The sequence below is a fragment of the Rhineura floridana genome, chromosome 3 (genome assembly GCF_030035675.1).
Source record: "Rhineura floridana isolate rRhiFlo1 chromosome 3, rRhiFlo1.hap2, whole genome shotgun sequence".
In the NCBI taxonomy this organism is placed as follows: Eukaryota; Metazoa; Chordata; class Lepidosauria; order Squamata; family Rhineuridae; genus Rhineura; species Rhineura floridana.
Window position 1 is genome coordinate 113,246,002 of NC_084482.1, and position 21,083 is coordinate 113,267,084.

At 43.0% G+C, this 21,083-nt stretch overlaps 1 protein-coding gene across 2 annotated transcripts in view; it reads right to left on the reverse strand.

The window, feature by feature from the left end:
- Positions 1–224: 224 nt before the first annotated feature.
- Positions 225–21,083, reverse strand: part of SPARC (secreted protein acidic and cysteine rich) — a 29,424-nt gene continuing 8,565 nt past the window's right edge. The window contains exons 2-10 of one of the 2 annotated variants that reach the window (XM_061617427.1): positions 13,225–13,294; positions 11,300–11,347; positions 10,143–10,227; positions 9,077–9,198; positions 8,102–8,222; positions 4,899–5,032; positions 4,019–4,167; positions 1,866–2,014; positions 225–1,015 (exon numbers count right to left, since the gene is read on the reverse strand). In XM_061617427.1, coding sequence (XP_061473411.1) covers positions 987–1,015; positions 1,866–2,014; positions 4,019–4,167; positions 4,899–5,032; positions 8,102–8,222; positions 9,077–9,198; positions 10,143–10,227; positions 11,300–11,347; positions 13,225–13,281 — 894 coding nt within the window. In that variant the 5' untranslated portion in view covers positions 13,282–13,294 and the 3' untranslated portion in view covers positions 225–986. Of the gene's footprint in view, positions 1,016–1,865; positions 2,015–4,018; positions 4,168–4,898; positions 5,033–8,101; positions 8,223–9,076; positions 9,199–10,142; positions 10,228–11,299; positions 11,351–13,224; positions 13,295–21,083 lie in introns of both variants that reach the window. The other variant, XM_061617426.1, reaches the window with a different exon arrangement.

Genomic DNA, 21,083 nt, shown 5'->3' on the forward strand with positions numbered 1-21,083 from the left:
GTGTTCAGCACATCATGTGACTAAGCATAGTGTGTTATTCCTCAAAGGCAAGATGGGGATTTTGGAAGGACCATGGGTGAAGGAAAGACATAACTGAGGGAAACGTGGTTTGGCCTCTCAGTATGGTTTTCACTTACAAACAAATCACAGCAGGAAAAAAGATCAAGGGGGAAAAACAGTCACTAAAACCACCACTGCCAAACACAAACAAGGATCAAATCTAATTTTAAAAGTATGGTAAACACAGGAACTAGCAATACAGTCCCTGCACAGCAATGAAGCATGTAGCATTTAAAACTTTTTATTTTAAAAGGTGGGAGTTAACAAGACTTAATTTTTTTCTTACATCTCAGTTGCTCTCTGCTTGAAGACTAACTTTTGTGTGAGCCTGTGCCCAATTATTGTTACATTCAAGAACTGTAGAATTTATAGTCACCATTCTGGATTTTGCAGACCTTGCCCAATGTACTCTCTTTCCACTCTAATAATGAATAAAATCCAGATCACCTAAACTTTCATAAAACAATTGCACCACTTGACTTTGTAAAGCCCAGTCTCTCAACACCCATTTTGGTACACCTTCCTTTACTTGCTTTCTAGAAATCAGGAAGCTAATCGGTCTGGAGTTCCTTAGCCTGAGAGTTAAATAGCCAAAAATGTATTAAGATAAAAAAAAAAAGTTAGAAAAAGAGTGGGGCAGGAGAAGGGGTCAATACTTTTAAAAGAAGTAGATTTTTTCTCTACTGATATTATCGAATCAAGAGGTCAACAGAAACACAAAGATGAGTGCATGAGCAGAGTAATCTAGTGGTATAGATTAGGCTACTAACAATTTTCTGTCTCTTTTTTTTTTTTAGCACCGTTAATATATAAGTTTAGATCTATATTAGCACCTTGTCCCCGGTAAAACAACCAAAAACCCCAAACTGTTAAAAAAGGAAAGAAAACACGGGAGTTGTAGGTAACAGAAGCAGAAGCTGCTGAATTTAGATCACAAGATCCTTGTCAATATCCTCTGCAAAAGAAGAAGACAGGCATGGCGTTAGAACGTTTGCTAATTTGTGGGTGAATCTAGTCAGTCTCAGTGTGATTCTTTGACCTTTTCTAGTCATTACATTTGCTATAGCTTAGCGATGGATGGTGAGGGGGCGAAGACAGTGGTACCCTCCCAGCAGTGGCGTTGCAATCATCAGGACAAGGATGGGGCAAGGTTGTGGAAGCTCCAAAACTCACCGCTGCCACCAGCCCAGAGATGCCTGGCCTCACTACCTTGCCCCATCCCTGTCATGAAGAGTGCTGCGCCAGTGGCGGGAGGGCATCCCTGCCTCTGCCCCCACCCCCTCATGAGCCATCACTGAGTTATAGCCAGTGGCTAATAGCTTCCAGGTTAGATATAGCTTTCTTCAGGATATGTCCATACTGACAGCAGAATGCTGACTTGGATAGTCTGAAAGTATATATAATCTAGTCCCACTACTAAAGCTCAGCGGGATTCGCCAGCCTGGCAATCAAATGTAAGTTGCTTTTAGTTCTTTGGACAAAGAATGGGATACAAGTGAAATAAAATAGTGTCAAATAGTTCAAGAGTGCTCACTAAACCCAATGCTCATGAAGTGTGTCCCCAGTTGTACTAGTTTATGAAGTTGCTCAGGTTTCTGGGAGTGAATCCCATTGAGCTCAGTGGGATTTACTCCTGAGGAGTCATGCACAGATTGCACTATAGGCATTGCTACTGCCTTTTAGGCTTTTCTTCCTAACACACCTCTCTAGTGTTCTTGGGCAGCTGGAATCATCAGGAGATATTGGGAATTAGGGCTACCCTTTCATCTAGCCACTATTGCTTAGTACTGATGTGTGATACTTACTCTCCTTAATGCCAAAGCAACTGGCCCATTCACTGAGAGCGATGTACTTGTCGTTGTCTAGATCACATGTCTCAAAGAAGCGAGTGGTGCAGTGCTCCATGGGAATGAGGGGAGCTCTCAGTGGGGCCAGCTCAGTGTGGGACAGGAACCTGGAAGGAGCATGAAGGTGGTCACAACAACACCCAAAATATGCCATAGGCTGTGGCTTCTACTAGCATAGAAGAAAGGGCAGACAATGATCTTCTCCCTCTGAGCTTCTACCTACTCATAGTCTTCCTTCATAGTTTTGGGCTATTTTCCATGTCCATTCAATAGGAAGAGTTTTATGTTCTGGGCCTATTGTGCAATTAAGACAATGACCACATGTCTGTGGGCTTAACTTAGCGCTGGGCCAATCCATGCTAGCAGTTTGAGCCACTAGTCTCCTCTTATTGTGCCTGATAGCAAATGTTTCCTTTTGCCTTGGGCATATATTACCCAAGAAGCATGCGTGCCAGTTTCCTATATCTGCAATCTGTGCCAGTCTAGTAATGCAGGAAAGGAACGAATTGGAAGGGGGGCTAATGTATGAAATTCCCATGTGCTCCATTTTTCTCATTTCATACATTACTAGAGCATCATGGGATGCAGCCATGGAAAGCAGCACATCATTAGGAGGAGTGTACGAACCAAGTATTAGTGAGAAATACCCAAGATTATCCATTCTATGGGACAGATCTCTCATCCTGTGGGGCAGTCTATCTAAGAAACTGGACAGTGGCTTTCCCTGCAAAGCATACCATTATCCAAATCTGAAGTACATTATTGTGATGGCAGCTTAGCACTCAGAATGATCCCAACCTCAACCCTCCAAGAGCTGACGCAGCATAAAGGTGTGCTCTTTATCCTCTCATACCAGAACCTTTAGCAGACACCCCCTTCACTCAGGGCCAGATTATCCATTAAGCTTAGTAGGCTGAAGCCTAGGGGCCTGGAGCTCTTGGGGGCCCGTGCATAAGCTATATATATATATATATATATATATATATATATATATATATATATATTCATTATGTACAAAAAGAAAATGTTTGCACTTTGCAATCCCATTCATAACGTTCTAAACGGATGGCTTAAAAGACATAATGCACATCAGCCAAATAAAAACAGTCCATTAAACATTTTATTTTCCATAATTTTACTGCGCCTGCGCTCTGCGCTGATATTTAGTATTGATCGCTGTTTTTAATCGCGGTTTGTGGCGTGCATACTGTATGTATAGACAGGGCCAGTTCTAAAGGGCAGCCAGGTGGGGCACTGGCCCGAGTGCCCCTGGAGCTAGAGGGCCCTCCGCTCTCCTGCCGCAATCCGTGGAAGCAGGACAGGAGCAGTGGATCGCAGTACAAGAGCTTCCGAACTGCCCGCCATCCCCCCGCTTCACTTACCGTTTTCTCCGCTGTTTTTTGCAGTTTGCCATCAATCAAGATGGCGGGCAAGGTTTCCCTAAGGGGCTGAAGCCTCTGCTGCCATCTTGGTTGATGGCACGCATGCGTGCTACACGCACGCATTGCTGCCAACAACCAAGATGGCGGCAGAGGCTTCAGCCCCTTAGGGAAACCTCAGCTGCCATCTTGATTGATGGCAAACCTGCGCACATAGTGCGCGCAGCCGCAAAAAAAGTGGAAAGGTAGGTGAAGCAGGGGGGATGGGATGGGACGGGACGGCGGGTGGCTCAGAATCAGCCTAGAGGCCCTCCTCAGCTTAATCCGGTCCTGCCTTCACTGTATCTGTAATCATAAGGTTTTTGTTTTGCTTTAGTTTAGGTATCCCAAGAATCTGAAAGATGTACTATTTGCCATGCTGATAGCCAAACCCTTGATTTGTAGCACAGTTGTATCTGTCATAGTCAGCAGCTTGCCACCATCCTTACCACCCCCTACCAAAGTACAGAGCTGAGTCACTTACCGGCTATTTTACATCTAAGATGCATAAGGGACTTGACTCATATATCCTAGGCTTTATCTTACTTGAACCCTTGCTTGATGAGGGCTAATGACAGGTATAAAATGATTAATTTTGCTTGTGACCTAATACGAATGTGACTTGTCTATGCTAGTGTTTATCAAAAGCCAGGGGAACAAGTCCCTTCTCTTTCTAAATCTGCAGGTACGTACCCATCAACGGGATGTTGGTCCAGCTGACCAAATTGCCAGTGCACTGGGAAAATGTACATGTTGTAGTTCTTCTCGAAATCACGGGCCAGCAGTTCCACAGTGTGGTCACCGGCTTCCAGGCGCTTCTCGTTCTCGTGGATCTTTTTCACCTGTTTGTCAAGATACAATTCGCATTTTTTTAAAATTAGCCTGAAACTGCAATTGGAGCCTTTCTCCTGGGGTGAGGTGGGGGATACCCTGTGTTTCATCCTGGAACAGGAAAGGAAGAGCTACAGGACAATGCTATAGAAATTACTGTCAGATATATACATTAGGGGGGGGGGTGAGACATGCTGTCCAAGAGAAGTTCCCATCTGGTGGAACAAATCTGCATGTGAATGTAATGCAAGACAAGGACTTCACAGCTGGTGATATAGGAGACAGGCTGTATGAAATGTATGCTGTGCTCCGTGATTGAATAGCTAAGGTCATGTTGTTTGTTACATGGCAGATAACCCAGGTTTGCCAGAAATGTGTTCTAGGCATGGATCTCTTACAGATCTAATCCTGGCTCGAATGGATGTACTGGTGTAACACATGTTTTCAAATATTTTTGTTGCATTCTTATATGTTTATAAGCTGTTTGTAAGCCGCCCTGGGTTCCTACTGGGAGGAAGGGCGGGATATAAATAAATAAATAAATAAAATGTTTGGCCATACACTTTAAAAAAATCTTAGATAAAATGTTATTTGGATGGGTGGGCTTCCAGTAATCAGTAGCGTGTGCCTTTCAGGGATGGAGTGGTAGATCCTTAACCCTGAACAATCAAAATGCAGACAGACTGCACTTTGGTGTATGTCATAAGCTGCGGCAACGTGTTTACGTGGTCCTGTTGCTCACCCTGAGTTTCTGCTTCTCAGTTAGCAGGTTGTTGTCTTCATCACGCTCATACAGGGTGACCAGTACATTCTTCAGCCAGTCACGCATACGCAGAGGAAATTCACTCAGCTCAGCATCAAGGCAGGGAGGAATGACTGAAATCCAACCAGAGACCCATCAATACAGTCACAATAAAAGACAAGCTGTATTTATTGTATTCAACCATAGGCCCATTTCAGCTGAACATTGTTCTCACTGAATAATGGCATGGGAAATTATTAGATGATAATACACAGATAAGAGACCATGGCATCACATGTACAGTGAAGAGAGCCATTTCATTCAAAAATTTTCTACATTTCATTTTTTACTGACAATGCAAAAAGGCCCATTCTGCAAGTTTCTATGGGAATGCCTAGTTTCCCACATAGAAACCTCCCCAAAATCTCTTCAGGGCAACATTCTCTTTCTGCACCCTGCCATCAGAAGAGACTTTAATATTAACTTGAGCCAATTAACAGCTTATTGATTAATCCATTTGTTTGTTTTTTAACTTTTTACTTTCCATGTTTATAATTTAATACAAAAAAGGAAAAGTATAAGCTTGTTTTTCACAAGCAGCAGACCAGAATGCAACATTCCAGGTGAAAGCGGAAGTATCAAAAGTCTCTTGATCTGTGAGAGAGCACTTGAATTCCATTCCTTTGAATAAACATGTAATGGACATCAAAACACACACATATCCAGCTCTGGTGATGGGAGAAAAACATTGATTTAACTATCAATCACCCATCTGTGAGATCAGTGCTTAAACATCTGCTTTTAAAAAAAAAACGATCTCGGATTTACTTGAGTAGTGGCATATTTGTTAAAATGTTAGCTATCACTCTGCTACAGCCTGGAAGGTCTTAAAATTATTTCTTTATATTGGTTACAGAGGCTGCTTCTTGTCTTAAAATCAGAGGCCACTTGAAGCTGAAAATAAAAATATCCTGCCAACACCTAACACACTTAAGCCACCTTGACCATACGTTCTGTCTTCTGACCTAATCTAACTCCATCCCATCTGATCAGAACTTTGGCTGGTGATATGTTTATGATTTATTCAACATGTTTTCCTGCCACGCTTAAATTTCTGAGGCCCTTCTCCAGGTTCCCCCTCCAAGGGAGGCTTGAAGGGTGGTGACAAGGGAAAGAGCCTTTTCAGCTGTGGCTCCCCATCTGTGGAATACGCTCCCCGGTGAGGTCTGCCTGGCGCCTTCACTGACATATTTTCGGTATCAGGCATTTGATAGCCTAAGATGATGTTTGTATTAGGGTGCTGCCAAAGCTTTTTGTGGCTGTATGGGGGTGGTGGTTGTTTTATTACTGTGTTTTATGGTATGTTATTTTATTTTGGTTTTCAACTATGTTGTAAGTCGCTTGGAGACCTTTGGGTCACAAGTGATTAATAAATCTAAATCATCATCATCATCTTGTTAGTCACACAGGATAGCCATAGTGGAACACTGGAAAGCAGGAAATCATCATAGCCACTGCAGCAACTGTGCATGCCTTGAACCAAAGCAAGGGCAGCACTTGCTAAATAGAAGCAGTCCCATACCACTCCAGGCCAGGTTGCTGGTTTGTGTTAGACATAGGAGGCAGCTGAAGAGAAAAGGGCTCTTGAATGACCATTTTGTCACTTATTTGCCACATGGGATCAAGACCCTTACGTAAGAAACATCATAAAATCCATTGAAAGCCTAAAGGGGAACTGTTTAGCACAGTGAATAAAACTTTATACATAGGATCACAGTTGCTTTAAAATTAGGGACCATATGAAGCTGAAAACATCCTGCCAACACCTAGGACTGAAAAGGCATCTTGATCATGCATTCTATGCTCGTCTGACCTGAAGAACTGACCATATCCCTTTTTCACATGGGCTATCGGCAAAATCTTTCATTCAAAAATAAGCTGCAATTATGAAGCCTACAATGAAATATGAAAACCTTATAAAACCTATGGAAGCTGAGCTAGACAGAGATCAATGTTGCACCTTCAAACATGTTACTGTAGCTGAACAGCAAGCAGAGATTATCTATTTTACTTCTTCAGATGTTGGTGATTGACTGGAGCTTAACCCACTGTTCGCTGACAGTGGCTTAGTTCACATGTAATGCTAAGCCAATGGTTAGTGTAAACAAGCTAACATGCAGTGCTCCTCCCCAGGTCTTCCAGCTGCTGCACTATCCAGGGTTTGTCTTAGTGGGCTTCCGGGTTGTCTAGCTCCAAACAAACCATGAGCTAGAACCAAGGTTTGTTGTTGGTTTGTTACTTGTGGTTTGTTTGGTGAAGACAAACCATGAGCCCGGGTTCAGATGTAACGTTTAGTGAAACTATGACTTAGCCCCAGGTAGTGGGGTAGAAGTAGGCCTGGGGCGAGGAGTGCTACAGCCATGGTCTTCAGTCTAGGAACTCGCATGTTTGGTCCTTTGTGCTAAGCCATTATTAGCATTGCTAATAGCATTGCTGTCCTCCAGTGATGCCCTCTGGCACTGAGTGTTATATGTGAACTGGGGCACTGAATACAATGGTTGAGAGTGTTGAGATGTTGTATGACATAAGTGAAATGGATGACTTTTCTCTGCAGATTTCCTAAGAATCTGATTTCTGACTATTATGAATTCAAAGGCTGAGGAAAGATTTCTGTATTGTTACAGGATGGCCTAAGTATTCTTCAAACGTACGTGTGTGTGTGTGTGTGTGTGTGTGTGTGTGTGTGTGTGTGTGTGTGTGTGTGAGAGAGAGAGAGAGAGAGAGAGAGAGAGAGAGAGAGAGAGAGAGAGAATGGGGCTTCACATACCAGAAGGCTTTATTCCAGTGCCATGGACAGTCTGCAGTTTACCCATTATCCAAGTTTGCTCCTTGTGACCCACATTTATTACAGAAATCTCCATTTTTTTTCATGGCAGCATAAAGCAGTATAAACTCGCATTTTTCCTATTCCTTTGATTATATGGATGTCAGAGCCAGATTCTGAAAAGATGGTTGAATACTGCCCAGGATTAGCCAATGTGGTGCCCTGAAGATCCTGTTGGATTACAACTGCCAATAGCCCCAGGCAGCATGGTCAATGGTTAGGGATGGAAGGCATCACATTGGCTACCCCCTGATAAAGGCCATTGTTGATTTGTTGCTTTATAATTGGATTGGTCTGAAGCTTCAGGATGAAAACTTACGTTTGCAAGGCCCAATGTAGTCCAGGTGGAGCTTGTGTCCTTTCTTGGTTCCCTCCAAAGTGCATTTGGTGGCAAAGAAGTGGCAGGAGGTGTCATAGGTCTTGTTGTCAGTAGCACACACCTTTGTGAAAAGAGTAGTTGCATTAGAAAGAGGAAGTCCTTAAGTGTAGCATGGATCTATCTTTCTTTACCCAGCACAGGCAGCATCAGTGATTCGCCAGACCTACACAAGCCCAAATGCCTGTCATGCCTGAATTAGATCTCTACTTACTAGCTTTCATTCAGCCCATAACTCCACTTTGGGTTCATTCAAGGACTGAACTGCCACTCTGGGTTTGATGGAAATGAAAAGTACAGCTGAGCGTCAGCGTAACTATGTCACTGCACTCCCAGCAGGTAACCTGTCTTTCCTAGCAGTTGCATAAAGAGGTCACAGATCACCAGGGTCAAGATGGAACGTTATAGTACCCAACAGGACAAAGCCCAGGGAATGGCACTGCTGTCCTCCAGTGTTGCCCTCTGGCACTGAGCCATCAGGCAGGGGAAGAACCACTGCCAGGCAGAGCCTCCCACTCCATGTGTTTTAGGCAGTTCCATCACAACCCACTGACAGGTTCAGAAGAATGAACAACAATTACACTCCCTCTGAACAGTGCCTTCGTGGCCACTCTCCTATGATTGCTCCCATGTCTTTCCCTGTAACATCTGCAATTTCCACTCACATGGCCAAGTTGGATCACATGACCATATAACAAACATGTAGCACACCCCTACTGGGGCAGGCATTAGTAGCAGGGTACATGTGATCCACCCAAACCAGAAGTTACAGACATTACCAGGAGCAACCTCAGATATGCATTAACCACTTTGCTCCATCTAAAATATAAATGGGGCTATAAGCAGTCACTGTTCCCAAGACCTCCACTTTTGTCTATTTGCCTCATTGGCCTGACTTCACTCATCTGCTCTGCTCACCTTCTCAAACACTGCAGTGCTGGCTGGGCAGCTGGAAGGATCCTGGCACACACACATAGGGGTGTTGTTTTCGTCCAGTTCACAGACTTTGCCATGCTTGCAGTGATAGTTCTGGCAAGGGTCTAAGCAAGACCAGAAAAGTAATTTTAGAAGCCAAAACAGTGTCAGTGTTGCCTCATAAAAACCCAGAGAACTAGCTGTGGAGAGATATACTCAGCCTTTTCACAAAGAGTAATGTCTGAGCCATCCGGCTCAATGTTTGCCTAGCCCATCAAATGTAGGATGTGCTAACAGTCTTTTTTTAATGGAGCAAGACATAGTTAAGTCCAATAGTTTACATTTGTCACTGACTAGGGCAACATGGAAATGACTAGAAGTGTTTAACTGAAGTTTGGCTGTTAAGTTGCAAGTGGCAGCATTCTCTTCTGCAAGAGTGACGCCTCATTGCAGGAGTGAGGGACCTATGGCCCTCCAGATATTGCTGAACTACCACTCCCATCAGTCCCTAGCTAGCATGGCCAATGACCAAGGATGATGGGAGCTGTAGTTCAGCAATATCTGGAGGGCCAACGGTTCCCCACATCTGTTTTATTGCTACCATCATGTAACTAATGTACTTCAAATCTTTCTCACTAAATCAGCAAATGAAGCCTGAAAAACAGATATCTGCTTAACTACCAAACTGCATGGCTGAAAGGGGTAGGGACTGGTCTCAGAGGAAGCACGCTGCTCAAGGGCAATACCCTTCCCTCTGTTGTCCTTTAAACAGATACCACTTGCAATGTCAAGCATCCTACAAAGAGGGTTGTGCTATAGGGACCGGATGGCAGGGTGTAAGACTGAGGCTGACAGCCCAGGGTGACCTGTATAAATGCCATAGATAATGACAGATGCCAATGCAGCAAGCAATAGCACCTGGCATGGACATATCAGGGCTGATGCCAGTCCTCTTCCTTTAATTTTTTTGTACCTGTATGAAATATGCATTCTTATATACATGTATTACATATACATATACAACATTGCATGTATGCATGTAAAACGTGCTGGGTGTGAAACTGCTTACTTTCAGCAACAACCTCTTCCACATCCACAGTGGGCTCCTCAAACTCTCCAACCTCTACCTGAACAGGGTTGATTCCCACAGGTTCCTGAGGAGAGAGGTGGAATGAGGTCAGTTAATGTTGTGCTCTGATGGATGACTGGCTTACACAAAATGGACACCATCCCCACTGGAACAGACCATTTAAAGAGACTCACAGCATTTGTAAGTGCCCAGGAAGCCAAGGGTCAGGGAAATGTCTCCAATGTTAATTATGAATGAAGTTAATTTCCTTTCATATAAGCAGGGCCTGCTCAAGGTATTTCATAAATATGCTTATAGTGATCTCATTCTCCAACTATGGATCCTTATGTAGCCAAAATGGCACAAGAGGCTTGGGGAAACCCCATGGTTTGGAGAAGTAAAAAAAAAAACACCTAGGGAATGAACCCTACAAGTATGGCGGGGGGAGCAACCCAATAAGGCCTAAGCATGTTCAATAGACACTGCTGACTGTGGGAGGGGTACAGAAAACTAGGAAGGAGGAGGAATGGAATGGAGTTTCCTAGGACAGGCTATGGCTTGCTGACTGGCCAGCTGGAATCCTGATCAAGAGCACTCCACACTGTAACTAAATTACAGGTCCAACTCTGGGGATTAATTGTGTTCATCTCTCAAGAATTCTCCCAACTGCAGCTCCCCTTCTCTTCTGACCATCCTTATGTTTCAAGCAAGCAGTGTCTGCAAACTCTTAATTCATAATCATGTGAAGAAAAATACTGATCTTGAGAAACTGTGATTTGAACCAACGTCTCCGGAAGGATAACTGTTAGTTGGCTGTAGTAAAAACAGAGAAGAGTCTTGTGGTACTAAAGAGTAACCAATATATTATGGCATAAGCCAATTGTAGCCCACTGAGCATTTATGCCATAATACATTTGTTAGGTTGCTTCCTTCCGGACCAGCTGTTTGTTGAGCATTCATTCTCATTTGTTTGTGCAAAGCTTGCATGGAGGTTATACAATGCCCACTGTTTATTGAGCATCCATCCTGATATGTTTGTGTGGAGGTTAGATGACTTCCTGTCAATTACCTGTTAACCCCACCCTTTTCAGTACATCTGCTTCCACAAAGCACTTTCAAGAGAAAGGAATGGAAATCAATGCTAAGACACTTCTTACCTCTGTTGTAGGATCTTCTATTACTTCCATCTCCTCTGGCAGAGCATCCTGCTGCATGGAAGGAAGAAGGAAGTCAGTTGTGGACCAGTCTCCAGCACTAGCAGTTCTTTCTACAGCGTTTCCCTTAACTTCATGCCTAAAGCTCCACTCTCCACATGCATGTGCAGACCTCCACTTGGTACCCATCCAAGGGCTGCAGCCAGCAGGAAGACAGTCCGTGGAGCTCCTTATCTCACCACCTTGCTTTGGAATGCGGCCTTTCCATATCTCATTCGTTACTAAGACTGCACAGCCAGAGTTGAAGGCACTCCAGTTTCCTTGGCCTGGCGTTATAGCAAACAACGTGAATGATGCTGCCTACTGCCTGCCTGACAATCAGGCCCTTCTGTTCTGCCACCTTTATTTCCTGACAGAGTCTCAGTGACTTAATGGGCAGAAATTCAGCAGTGTTTTTTTCCCCTCAGTAGGGTGGCAAGGAAATCTGCATCTGTTAACTTTCTGCTTCTTCTACAGTTGCTAAACGCACAGCGTGTTTTTATGGTGTTTACAAAACACCTGATAATGTATTTGAGCAGTAGGGCATGAATAAATAGATAGAGCCTCTGTTGGGAAATAAGGTAGGTTAGGAGTGCATTTGCTGACTTTCTGGTTATTGTGCAGCTGCTAAAAGAGAATCCCTTTGCTAGGTGGTCAAGTGGGAATTGTGGGCCTGCACTAATGACTGTCTGTCTGTTGTGCAGCCATGATTAGGAATCGAAGTGCTATGTAAGAAAATGTGCAATCTCTGTGGTATACAGCAAGTGCCTCAGCCTCCACCTCACTGCTGTTTGCATTGCTTTGGTGCTAATCTAAGCTGCCTGCAATGGTGTAGGTTAGGACCATTTCACACATAGCATTATTCCTGTATGCGAGGGGAGGGGGTAGTGTGGAAGCTGAATCAATCTGCACCATCATGAATGTAAACTATGCAAGTGTCTTTTTTTGCAGCATATATTTGGAAGCCATAGAGCATGGTGTACATTGGAGCCTGTGGAGCAGATGCACACACAACAAGGCGCACAGTGACATGTGTGGAGTGACCCCCAGGACTCCAGTCCTTGCACTTAGTTGTGAGTGAGCCTCACTGAATGCAGTGCTTATCTTGATGGCATTTTTTTCTTAGAAATTCAAGAAGGTTCATGAATTCCTGTTGCTCACTTGGGCACCACCCAACAGACTTTGCCAGCAGCTCTTACAGCCCTCGTCTCTCTAAGGCACGGTTTTGCCAACGACTTTGCAGGGGGGATGGGACCTCATGCTTGAATATGAGAAAGATGATTCTGACATGCGTGTGTGTCCATGTATGTTCTTATTGGAACAATTATGTGGCTTTCCTGTAATCCTCCTACATGTTTATCTGATTGTAAAATGGTGCCATCGTCACCAACTAAGGTAGCAAAAATGTTTGCATATGATATGGAGGCCACAGGGCCCCAAAGAATGGAGGGGGCAGATGAAGCTGCAGACAGGTGAAAGGTGGCCAATGGAAGGAGATGTGGAAGAAGCGGAGGTCTAGGGGAGGAAGGCTGCAGGGACCAAGGAAAAGAAAGGTGGTCCAAGCGAGATGCAAACAAGACAGGAAAGGCTGGGCTGGCACATGTCCACCCACTCACCTATAGCCTCTTATTTCCAGATTTAAAAAAAGGAAACAAAATAAAAGCCTAGAATCTGATGGGCATCTTGCTAGTTTGAATCATCTTTTCCTGGTATGGAGAATGGAGATGAAAATATCTCTGGCACCCTGCAAGTTGAAACGAAGCAACTCTGTTGTGTACTTGAGCCCTGAAATGGCCACCTTTCTCATGCCCAACCCAATGGAAATCCTACAGCAGGACTATAGTGCATTCTAGGAAAGATATACTTTTTGGTCTAAGTAAAATACTCACTGGTGCTGCCAAGGCCTTGCCTGCCAGGCAGAGGAAGAAGAAAATCCAAGCCCGCATCTTTCTGTGAAGTCTGAATACAGAAAAGAGGAAAAAGAGAAAAAGTTTGACTTACATTCGGGGGGGGGGGAATTGTGTATTGCATTGTACCATATTCATTTTTATGATCATCATGGATTTTATTGCATGGAGTCAGATTATTATTGTCATTTATTACATTTTATTCCACCCTTCCTCCAAGGAATTGAGGGTATCATGATTGATTCTCCCACAGCTGTATCCTCACAATAACCTTATGAGCTAGGTTAAGCTGACAGTGAGTGGCCCAAATGAGGATTTGAGCCCTGTGCTTGGTACAACATTCTCAGTAAGCACTGTACCACATTGGTTCTCGTTACTCCAACACTGGAGGCATTCAAGAGGCAGCTGGACAGCCATCTGTTGGGAATGCTTTGATTTGGATTCCTGCATTGAGCAGGGGGTTGGACTTGATGGCCTTATAGGCCCCTTCCAACTCTACTATTCTATGATTTTATGACTTTTTATGAGAGTTGGATTGGCTGTTTCCTCTTACAGTAAAGACAAGTAAGGATAGAGTAAGTCACACTGCTGGTGCTGATGATCTCTAGGGATGCCTCAAAAATAAAAAGAAATGAGAATAAAGTAATTAAAATGACTTGAAAACGCTGGAATCTTCTGCCAAATAATTCCTGCATAATCTCGACTGACATTAGCTGGTGGCAAGATTGTACCTGAACCTGAAGCTTCCTCCCTTTGAGACTATACTTATATTTTTTTCATTTCATTGAGTCACTGTACTAAGGATGAAATCCCTAAGCACCCTTGTAGCAAGTAAGTTTCATTGACCTTGGTAGCCTTGTGGAACTTGTTGTAAGGCTACATCCTTTCCTTCAGTTGATTCTCTTGTCTGCTCACCAACAGCGCCTCCAGAATCACCAATTATGCCGCCTGACAAGATCAGCCTCACAAGACCTTCTCTCAGTCCCACCGGTTAAAACAGCCAGGCTGGTGCGGACCAGAGAGAGGGCATTCTCGATTGTGGCCCCCACCCTCTGGAATTCCCTCCCTTTTGATCTCCAACATGCTCCCTCCCTGATAAGTTTTCGCCAAGCCTTAAAGACCTGGCTATTCAGGCGGGCCTATAAGATTGGGGTGGATTAGTTTTATAATGTTTTAATTGAAGGCTGGTTTTAAATTGATTATGATTGTTGTTTTGATATGTATATTATGTTTAATATTGTTGTACGTCGCCTAGAGTGTCCGTTAACCCGGACAGATAGGCGACTCAAAAATAAAATTTTATTATTATTATTTATTAACAAAAGCTAGCAAGCCTTTAATTTTGACCCATAGCAGGCAGACTGTGGCAGGAGAGGTGGTAGAGAACAGGAGGGCATAGCCACTGTCTCCAGGCTAGAACCTGGCAACCACAAGTTTTAATGTTGCAGAAAGAGTCAGACACTCTGCACAGCAGCAGAGGATAATAAAAAGCCTCAGTGGGGTTTCTCCTATTGGCTACATCGGTAAGTGTATTTTACATTGGATTTAATGCATACATTAGCATAAGAGATATTGAGAAAAGAATTTAAGGTCTTTGGAATTTAAAAACAAAAGACCAAAAGTTTTACAGATAGCAAAATAGTGCAGAGCTTAATCCTGGAGAGGGGGAAATAATGTACAAGGTTTGAAGGAAACTATTCTCTCCCCCTCCATCCCGCCACTCCATGACTTCTGCTTCATGGAAGTTAACATTTTCACTAGTCTCCTTTAAAAAATCCTGCTGCCCAGTGACTGTGCCTTTATCACAGGACAGGAGAGCAGTGGCTGCTAGCAAAGACAGCCTGAGAAGTATAAACTTGACTGTACAGTACTTGCAAATGATTTCAGGGGCAGAAGAAGAGGATGCATAGGGATGAGAGACCAATGTGTGCATCTGGATTTGTATTGGGTAGCGCAGGGGTAGCCAATATGACGCCTTCTAGGGGTTGTTCAACTACACTATCCCCAGCCATCATGACAGTTAGAGTCTAACATCTGGAGGGCACCACATTGGCTACCATTGGGGTAGTGCATTGGCTTCTGTAAGAAGTGAAGGCATGCTTTATCTGTCACATAGTTCAGCCATACATCTTCGGAACAAAGGGTGGAGCTCTCATATCTGAGATCCGTACATACATTTGTTTGCCTTAATCCCTGCATGAAATTTCCTTCATTGATTTGTAAAGTAGTCCATAACTGACTAGAAACCATAAAGCCCCCTTTTGTTCTCAGGAGAATCCTAATCAAAGTATCTGTTCATCAGCAAACCAGCAAGAAATTAGATATGGACAGAGTTTGGTTTTTTTTAAAGAATGAGAGTTGAACCAATACAATACTCTAATGCTAAACCCCAGTAAAGTTTCTGTTGAGCAACCATTTTAACTTTGCATTAATGCAGAAAATAGGCACAGTGGTAGAAATGGCAACTTGGCAACAGAGTGTCAAACCTTGCCTTTATCCAGCCAAGATGTTCTTATTAATATACTTCAGAATTATACAATGCAGGTGGGATGCTGATTTGAAATTCTTGGCCTCCGCCATCCCTATTAAAAATGTAACTTTTGCATTTTCCCTTGTGGTCAGATGTGCAAGCTATCCCCATTTCAGGAGCTTGCATATCTGACCATTGTGGGAGATACAAAGCTCAATTTCAGTTATTACAAATAAGTATAGGAAAGCGAAAGTTGGGAGCTATATGTGGTTCCTATTTTCTGCATTATTTTGCTGGTGTAAAAATGTATCTTTTCAACTCATGCCACTGAATTCAGGCGTGCCCATCCTTGCCCAACCAAGGCTTTGCCAAAAAGCTTTGAGGAAACAAACTAAGGAAATCCTGAGTGATTAAATTCTTTGCTTATCTATAGTCTGGCATATAGCAGAGGCTATGGCTATACAATCCTCACCTCCAGGCCTATAAATCGGCTGAGAATCTTCAGGCCTTGACTCATTCTCCTCTTGGTAGAGTGATACAGAGGGACAACACCCCCACATGGAGCTATCTTGTCTGCTCCAGAGATCCAATTTGAATATCTGTGTCAATGTAAACTAATGTAAACTGTGAAGAAATGGGAATGCCTGTTGTGTCTAGCATGCAGGCAAGAATCTAAATGTGTTGACTGTAAAATGATAAATGAACTCTTCAGGGAACAGTTTTGCTAATCTGAAAACCCGCTCACAGAGGACTAATGGGTGAAAGGCCACCACCTAGGAACCTAGGCCAACCAATGTAACATGAGATTGCCAAAAGCCTTTTCAAGGCTATTCATTAATCACTTCCTGCTTTTAAGAAGGAAAGGAAATCCATGAAAATGTGGAATTAGTATTCAAAATAAGACTATGAAACTAATGTGTACAGAATAATAGGACGATCTTTCGGAAATGGCCTTCCTCACTGGTGGCAGGTTCATGTGGCAGATGTAATACAAAATATAAAAACAAAGTTGAAAGTGAATTTTTCATCTGTAGCGCAAGCCTGGCTTTGCCAATGAAATGAAAGACATGCATGACAGTGAATCTCCTCAAAAGCTGGCTCAACTGTCAGTTTTAACTCTGATGCTTCAAAATGTCTTAAAAAATGTAAATGTACTGCCTTCAAATCGATTCCGACTTATGACGACCCTATGAATAGGGTTTTGATGAGGCTGAGAGGTAGTGACTGGCCCAAGGTCACCCAGTTTCATGGCTGTGTGGAGATCTGAACTGTGGTCTCCCAGATTGTAGTCCAACAACTTAACCACTACGCCACACTGGCTCTTGGGCACCCATATTACATTCTTAAAGCACTGGATGAATGTGTGTCACCCTGTTAATTAAGCAAAAGCAAACTGTTTCTTTAAAGTGCATTGCTACTCTGGGGAGCGGAGAGGGGTTTGGGATGACAACGTAAGCACCAGCCAAATAGGGTCATGATGCAAATTTTCAAACCCCAAAGAGAAAAGATTCATTTGAATGGAATACAGCCTTTCCCAACCTTTGGGTCCCCAGATGTTGCTGGACTACAATTCCCATCATTCCTGACCATTGGCCATGCGGGCTTGGTCTGATGGGAGTTGTAGTCCAATAACATCTGGGGATCCAAAGGTGGTGGTGGTGGTTGTTGTTATGTGCCTTCAGGTCGATTACAACTTATGGCGACCCCATGAATCAGAGACCTCCAAGATCATCTGTCACGAACCACCCCATTCAGATCTTGTAAGTTCAGGTCTGTGGCTTCCTTTATGGAATCAATCCATCTCTTGTTTGGCCTTCCTCTTTTTCTACTCCCTTCTGTTTTTCCCAGTATTATTGTCTTTTCTAGTGAATCATGTCTTCTCATGATGTGTCCAAAGTATGATAACCTGTTTCATCATTTTAGCTTCTAGTGACAGTTCTGGTTTAATTTGTTCTAACACCCAATTATTTTTCTTTTTCACAGTCCATGGTATGCGCAAAGCTCTCCTCCAGCACCATGTTTCAAATGAGTTGATTTTTCTCTTATCCTCCTTTTTCACTGTCCAACTTTCACATCCCTACATAGAGATCGGGAATACCATGGTCTGAATGATCCTGACTTTGGTGTTCAGGGATACATCATTGCATTTGAGGACCTTTTCTAGTTCTCTCACAGCTGCCCTCCCCAGTCCTACAGCAAGGTACTTCCAGAATGGCCCCCACCGCTCTAAAAATGTTATGTCTTTATCCTGAACTTCTCTGATGCAAACTGCGAGGACAAGATATTTTTGGCTCTCTAGTTACACGGAAGCTCCACAATCCAAAGAATGTTGATGAGCAACATACAGGGTAAATTACTCACTCTTTTATATTCTAAGTGAAAACTTCCATCCTAAAATGTTGTGCTCCAAAACTAAGTTGAATACTGGAGTACCAAACAAATCACAGGACAGACACTAAATGTCTCTCCATTAGGAGCAAGATTTTGGTATATTGGAAAAGTTATTTTCTTGGAATAGCTGATATTTAAGAAAACAGGAAAAAATATTTGAGTTCCAAGCACTACATATTTACGTTGAAGATCATTTCATCTCAGGGGTGAGTTGGGGTGAACTTGATACACTCACACTGCAATCCTCTGCATATTTACTTGAAAATGAGTCCCACTAAGTTCAATGGAACTTACGCACAACTTGCAGCCTTGTTCATCTAACAGTGAAATCTCTCAAAACAAAAAAGTCACCCAAAATTTAACATGCAGAAGATTAAATTGTGAACTCCAACTTAGTATTTTCAAAATTTGAACTTTGCAAAGTATTTTATTTATTTATTTATTTATTTATTGCACTTGTATACCGCCCCATAGCCGAAGCTCTCTGGGCGGTTTACAGCAATCAAAAACATTAAAACAAATACACAATTTAAAAACACATTTTAAAAACAATTTAAAACACAATTTTAAAATTCAAAACAATAGTAGTTGCCTATCTACAGTACACACATATTTCATACCTATATGTAATCTGAAACAAAATGTGGCTGAATTTCCCCTGTCCCACAATACATGTCAGGTCTGTTATGAACGCATTTCCTAGCATTTCTAGGATGGAGTGCAGTATTATTTATTTAGCTCACTTTGCACTCAAAATGTGGAATCACCTTCAGAAATTGTCTGTGCACAACATAAAGGTTAGATGTCTTTGAAATGTCCAGCTTGGCCTTTATGTGTGCTAAATGTAGCAGGCTTTAGTAAAATTTACACTGTGACTTACTAAAAATGTCCATGCCACAGCCTCCATATCAGGAGACTATTCAAACAGATTTGACTTGTTTTGCACAATATATTTTTGTGCATGCTGTTATAACCATGGTAAGAAAAATATAACCGCTCATGTAGATTTTAACAGGATTTGAATGGAAAACATGCAAGATGGTTTCCAGAAAAATATACACACGACTGAAATTTCATCATTACCAACCCTTTCTGATGAGTAGATATAGAGTAAGGCAGGGTAGCCAACATAGGGCCCTTTAGCTGCTTCAGCTCCCATCATTCCTGACCATTGGCCATGCTGGCTGGGGCAGATGAGAGTCACCGTCCAACATCTGGAGGGCACCACGTTGGCTACGTAGGGGATCTGTTTCCATTGACTTGGCTTCTATCTAATGCAGACAGCCTTTTCCTCTACCCCCACCTCTTATCCTGCTGTTCAGTACACCAAGTCCCTTCCACTTGCCTTTATTTGCTCTGGAGGCTGCTGAAAGCATACCCCATCATTGCCAAGACCTAAAGCTGAGGTCAACAGCTTCCCTTTCAAGGGGCATATTTGGGGTGGAAAAGTACAGCTGAATCTGGCTGTTTCCCTCTTCCCTGGCTGATAAGAGCTTTGCCTAGCAGGACTTAACTTGCCTTGGTTTCTAGGTCCATTTACCACCAAGGTACGTTAACTTTGCTGAGGTTCAGCAGCAGCAAGTGGAATGTCAAGGGGGTGCTTTTAGAAAACAACACCCCTCAAATCACCCCGGTCGGTACTGGGCTAGGATCTCAGCAGTGTTCCCTGCCCCAGAGAATATCTGATTTCGAAGCCTGGGGCTGCACTGCAGTATATGAGTCCATTGTCATCAGGCCAGCAAACACTGAGAACCGCCACTGTTGTGCTTGGAGGTAGAAGGGACATGGATAAACTCCCTGAGCAAACAAGTTTTACATAAACGTCTGTTGCCAGAGACAGGAAACAAGTTTATTTGAAAAACAAAAATGTAAAGAAAAGCCTCATTAAGAGACTTTTTTCCCCAAGAGGTTGAATAGAAGCTTTGGCTGAAGCCTTCCAGGTACATGCTTGATGTGTTGCAATAAATATGTCAAATGCCTAGTGTGATGCAGTGAGGACAGGCCTCATAGCCATCATGCTGCTATCTGTGGAAAAATAAAATGACTTGGCATGCTGCTGGAGCTTAATTTGAGCCAGGCAGGGCTGATGTGGGCTTAGCCCAAGAACATGTTTTTCAAGGCCAAGACTCAAGCCTGGGATCTACAAAGTGGATTAATACATTTGTATTCATATTCTTGCAAGTGCAAGTGCAATCCCCCTTCTCCAACTGTATTGTTTCACAGGAGTAGATCAGAAAAGACTCAAAGGTTAGGTACCCAAAGAAATATAACTTCCAATATCAATCAAGTGGCATGATCACTATCCCAGTTGAACTACAAAAGAATCAGATTCAGTGTTTAGCTTTAGCCAGAGCATGCCGTATGGTCTGGGGTTGGTATGCGGTTCAGGAAATGGTGTTGGTATCTGATCAACTGGGGTGTTTTGTCTTTGCATCTTGTAAGGGGAAAAAACTGTTTCTAAGCATGCACAGAGTCTCTTTTTACCAATAACAAATAAATCACAGCTACCCACCTCCACCACTATCCCTGCCATGTAGAAGCTTTGTCTTTTGACCAATGGTGTAATGAAGGGGGAATAAAGGGGATTGCAGCTCCAGGAGTTTTTTCAGAGCAAGAGCAATGATGTCATCTGCTGGAATGCCAGGGTAAATTGACAGACTCTCCTTGCTCTGGCCAGTGTGTGAGGAGATAACAATGCTTTCAAGTTTGTGACTTGGTAGAATAGAGGAAGACAGAGAAGGAGGAAAATAATCAAGCAGAGGATGAAAACTTCTTTCCTTTGATGGGGTTCCTACTTCATGCCAGTAGTTTAAATGGTAGCACTTCTTTGCAAGATTGTTTGCACCCTGGTGTAGCAAGGTCAACATAACTGCTACTGACTGCATAAGATCAACTTGCAAAACACATTGCATTTCAGTTCTCTTTTGTTAAAGCCAAATGTGTTTAAAAGTTGAACCTATGCAGTCAGAAGCAAACACCA